At 51.1% G+C, this 13,098-nt stretch overlaps 1 protein-coding gene across 1 annotated transcript; it reads right to left on the bottom strand.

Moving 5' to 3' along the window:
* Positions 1 to 7,071: 7,071 nt before the first annotated feature.
* Positions 7,072 to 12,868, bottom strand: LOC112052573 (protein toll-like). The gene is made up of 3 exons (XM_052883829.1): positions 12,586 to 12,868; positions 10,622 to 11,716; positions 7,072 to 9,553 (listed from the first exon to the last, which is right to left on the bottom strand). Exons 1-3 carry the CDS (start codon positions 12,764 to 12,766, stop codon positions 8,019 to 8,021), a joined length of 2,811 nt encoding a protein of 936 aa, XP_052739789.1. The 5' UTR covers positions 12,767 to 12,868; the 3' UTR covers positions 7,072 to 8,018.
* Positions 12,869 to 13,098: the final 230 nt, after the last annotated feature.

Here is a 13,098-nt window from a genome sequence, read left to right as displayed (position 1 = left end):
ATTATAAAATTCAAACTAGCGTGTCCTGAGAGCGCGCTTATACGTAACTTTCAATGCCTAACCATATTCAAAGACTCTTTTCGCTTGAGGTGAGTTCGAAATTTTTTCGGTACTAAGTCGAAGTTCCTTAGAAAATTATAAAATTCAAACTAGCGTGTCCTGAGAGCGCGCTTATACGTAACTTTCAATGCCTAACCATATGCAAAGACTCTTTTCGCTTGAGGTGAGTTCGAAATTTTTTCGGTACTAAGTTGAAGTTCCTGAAAATGTCCAAAATTATGAAATTCAAACTAGCGTGTTCTGAGAGCGCGCTTATACGTAACTTTCAATGCCTAACCATATTCAAAGACTCTTTTCGCTTGAGGTGAGTTCGAAATTTTTTCGGTACTAAGTCGAAGTAGCTCAAAAGTCGAAAATTATGAAATTCGAACTAGCGTGTTCTGAAAGCGCGCTTATACGTAACTTTCAATGCCTAACCATATGCAAAGACTCTTTTCGCTTGAGGTGAGTTCGAAATTTTTTCGGTACTAAGTTGAAGTTCCTGAAAATGTCGAAAATTATGAAATTCAAACTAGCGTGTTCTGAGAGCGCGCTTATACGTAACTTTCAATGCCTAACCATATTCAAAGACTCTTTTCGCTTGAGGTGAGTTCGAAATTTTTTCGGTACTAAGTCGAAGTAGCTCAAAAGTCGAAAATTATGAAATTCAAAGTAGCGTGTTCTGAGAGCGCGATAATACGTAACTTTCAATGCCTAACCATATTGAAAGACTCCTTTCGCTTGAGATGAGTTCGAAATTTTTTCGGTACTAAGTCGAAGTAGCTCAAAAGTCGAAAATTATGAAATTCGAACTAGTGTGTTCTGAAAGCGCGCTTATACGTAACTTTCAATGCCTAACCATATTCAAAGACTCTTTTCGCTTGAGGTGAGTTCGAAATTTTTTCGGTACTAAGTCGAAGTTCCTTAGAAAATTATAAAATTCAAGCGCGCTTATACGTAACTTTCAATGCCTAACCATATTCAAAGACTCTTTTCGCTTGAGGTGAGTTCGAAATTTTTTCGGTACTAAGTCGAAGTTCCTTAGAAAATTATAAAATTCAAACTAGCGTGTCCTGAGAGCGCGCTTATACGTAACTTTCAATGCCTAACCATATTCAAAGACTCTTTTCGCTTGAGGTGAGTTCGAAATTTTTTCGGTACTAAGTTGAAGTTCCTGAAAATGTCCAAAATTATGAAATTCAAACTAGCGTGTTCTGAGAGCGCGCTTATACGTAACTTTCAATGCCTAACCATATTCAAAGACTCTTTTCGCTTGAGGTGAGTTCGAAATTTTTTCGGTACTAAGTCGAAGTAGCTCAAAAGTCGAAAATTATGAAATTCGAACTAGCGTGTTCTGAAAGCGCGCTTATACGTAACTTTCAATGCCTAACCATATGCAAAGACTCTTTTCGCTTGAGGTGAGTTCGAAATTTTTTCGGTACTAAGTTGAAGTTCCTGAAAATGTCGAAAATTATGAAATTCAAACTAGCGTGTTCTGAGAGCGCGCTTATACGTAACTTTCAATGCCTAACCATATTCAAAGACTCTTTTCGCTTGAGGTGAGTTCGAAATTTTTTCGGTACTAAGTCGAAGTAGCTCAAAAGTCGAAAATTATGAAATTCAAAGTAGCGTGTTCTGAGAGCGCGATAATACGTAACTTTCAATGCCTAACCATATTGAAAGACTCCTTTCGCTTGAGATGAGTTCGAAATTTTTTCGGTACTAAGTCGAAGTAGCTCAAAAGTCGAAAATTATGAAATTCGAACTAGTGTGTTCTGAAAGCGCGCTTATACGTAACTTTCAATGCCTAACCATATTCAAAGACTCTTTTCGCTTGAGGTGAGTTCGAAATTTTTTCGGTACTAAGTCGAAGTTCCTTAGAAAATTATAAAATTCAAACTAGCGTGTCCTGAGAGCGCGCTTATACGTAACTTTCAATGCCTAACCATATTCAAAGACTCTTTTCGCTTGAGGTGAGTTCGAAATTTTTTCGGTACTAAGTCGAAGTAGCTCAAAAGCCGAAAATTATGAAACTCAAACTAGCGTGTTCTGAGAGCGCGCTTATACGTAACTTTCAATGCCTAACCATATTCAGAGACTCTTTTCGCTTGAGGTGAGTACGAAATTTTTTTGGTACTTAGCCGAAGTAGCTCAAAAGTCGAAAATTATGAAATTCAAACTAGCGTGTTCTGAGAGCGCGCTTATACGTAACTTTCAATGCCTAACCATATTCAAAGACTCTTTTCGCTTGAGGTGAGTTCGAATTTTTTTCGGTACTAAGTCGAAGTAGGTGAAAAGTCCAAAAATATTAAATTCAAACTAGCTTATGCTGAGAGCGCGGTTATACATAACTTTCAATGCCAAACCATATTCAAAGATTCTTTTTGACTAAAACATTGTCATATTACCACTCCACACTAAACAAGCATTTCAGTCTCTAGGGGCTAAAGTAACTTTGTTTTTTTAATTTTTGTCTGTTACGAGTACTAGCAAAGTACTAGCCAACTTTATAACGAAGGAGGTTTTATTCGTAAATAAAATCATCGTACACGCACCACCATACGTGGACAGAAAGCTGTGTAGCAAGCGTACCATTTTGTTTGGTACGCCGAAACGGTTTAGTTTGAATATCAAGCCTTCGTGCCAGACACGGTCAAACGCTTTAGCTACGTCAAAGAAGAGCGCCCCGGTGGCGATGGGGTTACGAAATGTATTAAAACCGGTTAGAATGTGCTCCGTGAGGCGGTGCACTTGATGAACATGTATGGTGATGTATGGTATTGCTTGATATTAAATAAATAAATAAATAAATAAACACATGAGTGTTTACATCGAAATCCAAACTGTTGTTTGATGAGAAGTTGCTTTTCATCGCAAATGGCTTTGAGACGATTCAAAATGATTATACACCTTGCCAATGGTGTTATCTCATACACCTTGCCAATGGTGTTGAGAAGACTAATTGGGCGGTAGCTAGTCGGGAGGTCGCGGGGTTTACCCGGCTTGTGGATGCCAATGACCGTGGCTTCTTTCCATGCGTCTGGGAAGGCGCAGTGAGCTAGGAGAACATTGAAGATGTTCACCAGGAGGTTGTTTATCTGGACCGGGAGAAGCTTTAAAGCTTTTTTAGAATTTAAACTATCGTGAGTGTTATTCATATTAAATGATTATGAAACACGGCTAAAACTCACGTGATAACGACTTTAAAGCTTTGTTGCTAATCGTATCAGGCCCCGGAGCCTTCTTTTTGCGCAAGCCCTTGATAACCGCAGAGACTTCCTCGCATGACGTAGGGGTAATTTCGACTCCGTCCGGGGGGCGAGATAAGATAGAAGTGAGTTCGGACTTTACTTTCTTCGCGTGTGATTTTACAAATGCCGTAGTGCTTGGAGTGCACTGGGCTTCCAGACTGTCGGCTAGGCATTCGGCCTTATCGATGTCCTCGATCGCGTTTGGGAGGCCAGGGCGTTTGAGAGGTGGGGTGGCTGCGAGGCGGTCGGCTTTGAGATATATTGCCACGTCGTAGAAGGCTACGTGCGATGGCTCGAGCTCTCTCAGTCGGTCGTCCCATTGTCTGTCATAACGCCAGCGCAAGCGACGCTTGCACCGTCTTCCGAGAGTCCAAAGTAGACTCGCGTTTTGTCGGGTCGGTTCAAATTCGTAGCTGGGCGTTTCTATCCGTTAGTAGGGCCCGTAGGTCCGACGACAAACGACGTCCGGCCGTTTAGGTTCGAAGAAGCTGCGAGCGCTTCGCCTAACGTTACTATCTCGTCAGGAATTTGATCTAAGTGCTGTGAAGCCAAGGACTTGAGACGCTCAGGCAGTCTCCCGTAATTAATTATAGTTTTGGTCGGGGGGTTCGTGGAGGGCGGGGGGCCAAGCTGGAGTATAACTGGTCTGTGGTCCGAGTCCGAGGCCAGATCCGAGAACACCTCCAAAGGACTCACTTCAAGAGTGATGTTCTTTAGGAGTGCCAGATCCAGTACGCTCGGAGTTTGGTTTCGTGTGTCCGTCAGTCTCGGGTAACGTGTTGGTTTGTCGGGGGTTAGCAAAATGAAAATAGCATCGTCGCGGTCAGTCAGTCTTCTTAGAGTGTTGCCGCTAGTGTTATTATAAGCGTTAAGCCAACTTGTATGTTTAGCATTAAAGTCACCGGCCAAAATGACGGAGTCACTTAAGGAGAGGAGTGTCTGAATGTCACTCTATAAGAGACGTTCATCCATTCGCGGACCTCGAGTAATTTATCGGTGAGCCCGTCTGCATTGAAGAAGCCAATAGTCAGGGAATGTGGTTTTAATCTACCGTTGTGAGCCATTTAGAAAATTCTTATAGTTTTCGATCGCGCGGAGCATGATACTGTGCTCGCCTATTGCCCTTAGGGGGTCTACTTTATATTTCTCAATGAAGAGATCGTATTCTTCCATACGGAATACATCCGAGAAGGAGTGAGTCGCGTATGAAGCTTTGGACGAGGCTTGAGGGGCCGAGAGAGGGGCCTGGGCCGCAGGAGCGGCCCTCGGGGGCTGTTTGGCGACCGGAGAAGCCGGTGCCGCACTGGGAGCGTTAGGCGCTCCGTACAATGGCTTGTTCCAAGCGTTGGTGGTAGGCACCGACGCTGGAACAAACCTGTGAGCGGGCTTTTTTAGGTGCCGCCGGTTTGCGGCCCGCTGCCCTGCCCCTTCGCTTGCCTGGCTGTGGGGCCTTCCGGCATCCGCGATAGTTCGCGGGATGGCCGGCTTCGCGGCACAGCACGCAGCTTGGGGGCACTTCAGCGATCCGTTCCTTGCGGGGACAATCTATCGTGCCGTGATCTCCCAGGCACTTAACGCACCTGGGACGGACAAAACAATTCCTTTGGGAGTGTCCATAGGTCTGGCATCTATGACATTGATCTATGCGGCCACGGTTGTTGGGCTTCTCAAAGGAGAGGCCAGAGAGGTGGCATATTGCCTTCAAGTTGTATATCCTCTTGCCCTCAGGAGAGAGCTCGAGGATCACTAGACAGAGGTCTAGCGGCTCTTTTGAGCGGGATCGGTACATTCGGTGTACCTCCTGGACGGGGAGATCCTGTTTAAGCAGGTCGGCTTTGATGAGCTCAGTATCAAGCTCCTTGGGGAGACCGCGGACTACTACGCGGAGGACTCGCTCATCACTCAGAGCGTAAGTGTGATAGCCTATTGAGTTTGACCTCAATAAAGCTGTCAGACGCCTATGGTCACCGGATGACTCGCATTCCGCACGAATACCTAAGGTGGTAAGCTAGGCGTTTGGAATAGGGATATTGTTTTTTATTAGCATGGGGACAATTTTGTTTGCCCATGCGTCCTTGTCCCTAATGAACATTGGGGGGATCTTCTCCTTGCGAGGTTCCTCCATAGGAGAGTCCTCACTTTCGGAGTCTGAATCGGATAAGGTTTGTGACCGAGCTTGGCTCTTGGTCACAGTGACCTTGCTAGTGGTAGTGGGCTGAGCGTCGGTTTTAGTAGCCTTTCGCCGTTTTCTATTAAGTAATAATAATAGTAAGTTGACGACGGTGAAGCCATCGTCAACTGGAGCCGGTGAGGCCTGCGAGTCTGGGATATCGCAAATGTCCATGGCGGAAGGCCTATGGACCGTGTTGGACGGAGTGCGAGTCATAGATTCGCGGGAGGGTGGCAAAGTGCCCTTTGGGTGGGCTGAGGGCCCGGGGTGCGCGTTAGGCGCGTTAGGCCCTACGGACGGAGCCGGAATCGGTGTTGCCGGGCGACCCGAGGCCGAGCGACACGTGGGTCGCGGGCCGCGGATTGGCTGCCCAGCGGCGGGCGCACTACCTGAGCAGGTAGCACGTGGCGCTGGGTCACGAGTGGCGCGGGGGTTGCGGGGATAGCGGGGGACGCGGCATTTCCCGGAAGGGGACTACCTGATTGGGGTTGACTTTGAGTTAAAGTCACGGTTTGAGACGCAATCGGTTGCGAAGACATAAAACTTTCCAGATAGCCTGGAAATTTAACTCGGAGGTCCTTGAAGAGGGCCTCCAACTACGGCGGCAGAACGGAGTTGGGGTCCATAGTGGACCCCGGAACTAACAGGGCCTCCCCACCGGGGCGGGGAGGTTAGTACCTACTGTGTGGCCCTACTGGTCCACGCCTTTAGGTGACGTGGGTGTACCTACTCTTATTCTAGTGTACTCACGGACCGGACCCACTTAACTACACTAGAACAACGCAGAACACAACACAACACAGCACAACGAAATCGGTGGTCAAGACAGTACTAGAAAAACTAGCACCCTCTCAAAAGAAGAACCAATATTGGTGGCCTCCACCGTGGGATCGAAAACCTGCATAGGCGAGGACAGACGACCGCACGGGACGGCTGCCAAGATCGGAGTCTCTATTGGAATAAAATGCGGCGTTCTTGTCTGTGGAATACGGTAATTTTTTTTATTTGATTTTTATTGAGTTGCGAATTTGCCTTTTCTATATGGGAAAAAATTATATTAGTAAAGAAAAATAAAATTGAAGGGCGAGAATTTAAAAACGATTTGCTGTGAATAATCCATTCTTGATTTTTTTAAGAAATTCATTGTGAATTTGTGATCGTAATTTACATATTTCGCAACATTGATTGTTATGTCTTCATCTATTGAGATTGGTGACCCTTATGTAAAGATGGAACCAAACGAACCTACAAATTAAATACCTACAAAAAATTTAATAAGTGGAGAAAAGAACAACGAGGTGATTCACTTACGGAAGAAGTTTTTTAAACTAATAACTCCTACGTTTACCCCACATACTAATTATTCATCTTCACAGCAAGCGGAAATTAGGTTACCGGGTAAAACTCTCTCTTAACATAATTTTTTCCAAGTTCGTACATTTAAATAAAACGTTGAATTACCGTACGGAATTATTTTATTTTCTCGCAATCGTAGTGAAAAATATAACACGCGGGGCTAAACCCATTATAAACTCGGTTTCTATTTAGCGGCCCTCGCCTTACGTCTCGTCTAATAATACCTCGTATATAATGGATCATTTTAGCCCCTTGTATAACAATCTACTATTAAGTTTTATATATATCCATATCACTTTTTTTTGCATAATTAAACACATACACGTACACACACATGCTTTACTGCATTACAAGCTATCTATTAAACAGTACATCATTTACGTTCGTGGCACCTCATGGTCAGGCCACGACATTACAAGCTATCGATAAATCACTAGATCATTTACGTTCGTGGCACCTCATGGTCAGGCCACGACATTACAAGCTATCGATAAATCACTAGATCATTTACGTTCGTGGCACCTCATGGTCAGGCCACGACATTACAAGCTATCGATAAATCACTAGATCATTTACGTTCGTGGCACCTCATGGTCAGGCCACGACATTACAAGCTATCGATAAATCACTAGATCATTTACGTTCGTGGCACCTCATGGTCAGGCCACGACATTACAAGCTATCGATAAATCACTAGATCATTTACGTTCGTGGCACCTCATGGTCAGGCCACGACATTACAAGCTATCGATAAATCACTAGATCATTTACGGTCGTGGCACCCCATGGTCAGGCCACGACATTACAAGCTATCGATAAATCACTAGATCATTTACGGTCGTGGCACCCCATGGTCAGGCCACGACATTACAAGCTATCGATAAATCACTAGATCATTTACGGTCGTGGCACCCCATGGTCAGGCCACGAAATGTAAGGAACTGGCCGAGCAGCGACCTTTACAGTTTACCATTGTATCCCTTCAAGTGTCACGTTTTCTTTAAAAGGCTGACAACTTTATTTCGTTTAAAATTACTTAAAATAGTACAGGAGTATCATAGTTATTTGGTAAGGTAGGTACGAGTAGATTCGTGACGCTCTAGAGATGTCTAGAGATGTCTAGAGATGTCTAGAGCAGGGCGGGCTGCGGGGGCGGGCGGCGGCGCCGGCGTCGACTTGCGCCAGAAGCGTGGGCGAGCCGGTCAAGGCGGCGGCGGGGGCGCGGCGGGCGGCGCGAGGGGCGCGGGGCGCGCGCCGGCCGGCAGCGCCAGCGTCAGCTTGCGCCAGAAGTGCGCGTCGTCCCAGCTCAGGTACGTGACGCGCTCCACGTAGGCGCGCAGCGCGGGGTCGGCGGCGGCGGCGCGCGCGGCCTCGAACCCGGGCAGCAGCACCAGCAGCAGGCGCGGGTGCCGCTCGCCCAGCGCCGCGCCGTACGCCTCCCGCAGCTCGGCGCGCGCCCACGTGGAGCGCAGGAAGTGCTCCGACAGCAGCACCAGCGTGCGCCGCGCCTCGCGCACCGAGCGCGCGATCTGCGCCGGGATCCACTCGCCCGGCAGCCAGTCGCGCTCGTGCAGGCACAGGCGCCGCCCCGCGCGCTCCAGCCGCCGCGTCAGCTCGTCGGCGTAGCGCTGGTCGTGGTGCGAGAACGACACGAACGCGTCGTAGGGCCGCGCGTCCGCGTCCGCCGCGCGCGCGCCCAGCGCCCAGCGCAGGCACAGCCCGCGCTCGAACAGGAAGCGCTTGAGGCGGTGGCGCGTCGCCGGCCGCACCAGGCACGCCGCCGCCAGCGCCGCCGCCGCCGCCGGCACCAGCGCGCCCAGCGCCAGCGCCCAGGCCGGCGGCGCGCCGCACGCGCCCGCCGCGCGCGCCGCCGCCTCCGCCAGCGGGCGCCCATCCGCGCAGCGAGCGCGCGCCAGGTCCTCCACGCGCGTCGGCCGGCCCGCCAGCGCGCGCAGCAGCGGCAGCGCGGCGCACGAGCAGTCGAGCGGGTTGCCGGCGAGCAGCACGCTGCGCGGGCGCGCGTCCCACAGCAGCGCCGCCGCCGCCGGCTCCACGCGCGCCAGGCGGTTGTCGCTCAGGTCGAGCCGCTCGAGCGACGCGGGCACGTCGGCGGCGCGCAGCTCCGCGACGTCGTTGCCGGCCAGCCGCAGCTCGCGCAGGCCGGGGCGCGGCGCGCGCGGCACGGCGGCCAGCCCGGCGCGCTCGCAGAGCAGGTCGGCGCCGGTGGGCCACTCCAGGCAGCGGCAGCCGGCGGGGCAGTCCTGGCTCACGTCGCACGCCAGCTCGTGCAGCCGCAAGTCGCGCAGCGCGCGGTGCCCGCCCGCGGCGGCGGAGGCCGGCCCGGCGCACAGCGGCTCGAGCGTGGCGCCGACGGCCCACGGCCGCTCGCGCAGCACGCGCGCGAACCAGTAGTCGTGGCAGTCGCAGCGCTGCGCGGTGTCGAGCAGGAGCTCGGTGGCGGCGGCGGCGGCGGCGGCGGGCGGCGCGACGCTCAGCGCGGCGAGGTAGTCGGCGTGCGAGAAGTCGACGCGCACGGGGTTGAGGCGCAGGTCCACGGAGCTGCGCTGCGCGCGCTCCCAGCGCAAGTCGTCGGCGCCGAGGCTGCTGATGTTGTTGCCGCTCAGCCGCAGCTCGGCCAGCTGCCGCAGCGCGCGCCAGTCGCGGCACACGTCGCGCAGGCCGCAGCGCTGCAGGCTCAGCAGGCGCAGGCCGTGCGCACGGTCCAGCGGCGATAGCGCTGCGGAAGATGGGATTTTTGCGAATTTTGCTGACAAAAACGCTGACAAAACGTGTAACGGGCGAGGCGAACGAACGTTGAGGCGTAAAAAATATAATGGGTCTGGAAATATCATTCCGATCCGATTTAAAAAATTCTTTCAGTGATAGATAGCCCATTTATCGAGGAAGGCTATATTATATTTTCAAGAAAATTAGGGATCCTTCCTTAAACTCCAATAATGTAACCCAATGTATACAAAAGTGTTGTTTACATGGCGAGCGCTGCAAAAACTATTGATGTTAGAATAAAACAATGTACTACAACTTTGCAGAACACATTATTGTCTACAAAAAGTGTCGCGGCAGCATATTTATATCTTCTATATTTTAGTAGATATAGTACCTTTTGTACTTTAATAAATTATTTAAGTCATATATTTATTTATTTATTTAATAATTTAGTACTCGAATAGATACATAAAAAGAATTAAAATAATGATAAATAGGTTAATTAGACTAATTAGGGAAAATAATGGTTTAGATATAAGAGGTTAGTTAGTTTAAAATAATGGTTTTTATTTTTTTGTTTGAAAATATAGTAAGAACGTCAGTATTTATACAACAAAACGTAAACCCTTATCAAAACGAATCACTTATCAAGAGGATATTGTAGAGATAAGATTTGCCTTTTACAGTATGTTAATTAGTCTTATACTTTTCGGATATAATACAAAACTTCTAAAAGACGCATAAATGTAGCTTTGTATCGGTGAAAGAATTTTCAAAATCGGTTTTGTAGATCCAGAGATTACCCCCTACAACCACACAAACTTTATCTCTTACAATCTAAATATATAAAACTCAACATCTGTGATATAGGATTTGGCTCCCTTTTTCACATTTATGTTCTGATATATTACTTTTTGTGAAAATTACTATTTAATGAATTTGAAAAAATATTTTGTCCCATCGTTCTGTTCGTTTTATAGCTGGCGAAATAAAGATTTCGATAGGAAGTGGCCATAATATTATATACGACTATTTGAGCATGAAAAAAGTGCCAGCGCGCTGTGTGCCGCGTACTCACTGTTGGTGTCGAGGTCGCCGCTGCGTCCGCACATGTCGCGCAGCGGCGCGTTGTGGTCCAGCACCAGCGCGCGCAGCGCCGGCAGCGCGCCCAGCGGCTGCAGCGCCGCCGGCTCCAGCCGGTTGTGCGTCGCGCGCAGCTCCTGCAGCGCGCCGGGCAGCGCCGGCAGCCGCCGCAGCGCGTTGTGCGACAGGTTGAGCGCGCGCAGCTGCGCCGCGTCCGCCAGCCACTGCGCCGGAAGCTCGCGCAGCCCGCACCAGCACGCGTCCAGCTCGCGCAGCGCGCGCGCGCCCGCCAGCTCCTCGCCGCCCAGCGCGCCGGGCGACCGCAGCACCGCCACGCGCCGCACGCCCGCGCACCGCGCCAGCCAGCGCGCCGGCAGCGCGCGCGTCACGTTCTGCAGCTGCACCTCGCGCAGCGCCGCGCAGTCGCCGCGCAGCGTGGCGTCCAGCGCGCCGCGCAGCGTCAGCCGCTCCACGCGCGCGCCCAGCAGCAGCTCGCGCAGCGGCGCCGTCAGCGACACGTCGCGCAGCGCCGAGCCGCGCAGGTCGAGCCGCCGCAGCGCGGCGTCGGCCAGCGTCAGCCGCTCCAGCGCCGGCAGCCGCACCAGCGCCGCGGCCGGCGCGGGCCCCGTCACGTTCTCCAGCAGCAGCCAGCCCAGCGCCGGCGGCAGCGCCCGCAGCGCGTCGGGCTGCAGCGCGGCGTGGCGCAGGCGCAGCACGCGCAGCGAGGCGGGCAGCGCGGTGAGCGCGTCGGCGTGCGGGCGCAGCGGCTCGTCCGGCGGGCGCGTCAGGCCGCCGCCGCGCGCCAGCTCCAGCTCGGCGAGGCGCAGGCCGGCCAGGTGCGCGGCGCGCAGCGCGGGCGCCGCGGGCTGCTCGCGCAGCTCGAGCGCGCCGCCGGCGCCGACGCTGACGTTGAGCGCGGCGAGCGCGGCCGCGTAGCCGGCGGGCGGCGGCGCGCAGCCCAACAGCACCACCCTGGCCAGCGGCGCGGCGCGGGGCAGCGCGGGCAGCGCGGGGTCGCCCAGCGCCACGCCCGCTTCGCACGCCAGCTTGAAGTACTGCGACTCTATGTATGTGATCTTCACCTGTTTGCCTTCAAAATAAAAATGTTCGGTGAATCGAAACTTCGTTTTCCTATATTTTTATATATAATTACAATAACTCTTTCATTTGATGTATCACACGATTCAGTTTACAAAAGTTTATTGTTGTCATGTTGCCCCCCATGAGTGCCGCCCAGGAAGGGATATGTCTATTGTCTACTCAACTCAATTGGTCCAGTAGATTCGGAAAACATTGAATTATGACAGCCGTATCTCCTTTCTTATCAGGAAAGAGGCCCTTTAGTAAACCTACGGAAAGTTGTAGCTTCTCTGAGTCAAAAGTTACGCTAACTGGAGATTTTAAAAACCGACTATATGACCTCTAAATATCAGCGCTTCCGTCTCCACTGCATATGAATTATCATAGTTTAAATTTAGCTTATAAAATTCTTTGATTGTTCAGCTATCCAATGGTGTAATTACATTTCGGATAGATATGATAGTTACGTAGCAAACTGTATCCCCCGATTTTCAAACATTCGTTTTTTTGGAATGACACCATATTATGGAAGCAATTTTAAAGACGTATCCACGTCAAAACAAAAAAAAAATAATACGGTTGCCTATGCCACAAAAATTCTATATTTCCGAGGTTACGGAACTCTCGGTGGGCGAATCCGATTCGCACTTGTTCAGTACTTCTAATTTAATATAATGTTCTTATCACATCCACTTAAGATGCTAATAACTTTATTAAGTAACTTAAACGTGAATTTTGTCATGGCAACATGCTCGCAGCACACATACGTGTCAGCCCGTACCTTTACCTACAACCAAAATACCTAAATATTTTACCGAAAGAATATCTAAGTATGCGTATTGCGCACTCACTGACAGCGACGCGCGACGCTATACTCACCTCTGATAAGGTAGAAGTAGTCGTCGGCGCTGGAGCTCTTGGCGGTGCAGGACAGGTTGTGTCGCGCCGCGCAGCGCGGGCCCGGGCCCTCCGGCGCGTCGCCCCCCAGCAGCGCGCCCCCCAGCAGCGCGCCCCGCAGCAGCGCGCCCCACAGCAGCGCGCCCCACAGCAGCAGCGGCATCGCTCGTCCCCGGTCGCTCCTCGCTCGCACGCGACAGTACGACACCGCGCGGCGCGGAGCTGGCACTGACGCGAACGCGGAGAGCCCCGCGCGCGAACGAGGAAAACATTTATAAAATGCAAAACCACAAGCCGATGTTGTTACTCGTTATACCAGTAGTGTCCACACGTGCACACACAGGCGCGCCGCGTGCGCCGTGCGCGTGTGTGTGTCTAGCCGAGCAGTGAGCAGTGAGCAGTAGGTGCTCGGATGAGGAAATCGATGAGTATTGAGTAGCACCGACTGTGCGGCTGCCTCGTCGGCGCAGTGTCCTTACACTTCGTATCGTTAGG

The sequence above is a fragment of the Bicyclus anynana genome, chromosome 10, assembly GCF_947172395.1.
Source record: "Bicyclus anynana chromosome 10, ilBicAnyn1.1, whole genome shotgun sequence".
Taxonomy (NCBI): Eukaryota; Metazoa; Arthropoda; class Insecta; order Lepidoptera; family Nymphalidae; genus Bicyclus; species Bicyclus anynana.
Note: the sequence above shows the minus strand (reverse complement) of the source record. Positions and strands in the feature narration are given on the sequence as shown.

Bases quoted from the DNA above. Each gene is read 5' to 3' on its own strand.
- LOC112052573 (XM_052883829.1), bottom strand. From the start codon at position 12,766: ATGCCGCTGCTGCTGTGGGGCGCGCTGCTGTGGGGCGCGCTGCTGCGG. The intron at 11,717-12,585 runs GTGAGTATAGCG...TTTATTTTGAAG, and splicing joins CTACTTCTACCTTATCAGAG to GCAAACAGGTGAAGATCACA. The intron at 9,554-10,621 runs GTGAGTACGCGG...CATCTTCCGCAG, and splicing joins CGGCGACCTCGACACCAACA to CGCTATCGCCGCTGGACCGT.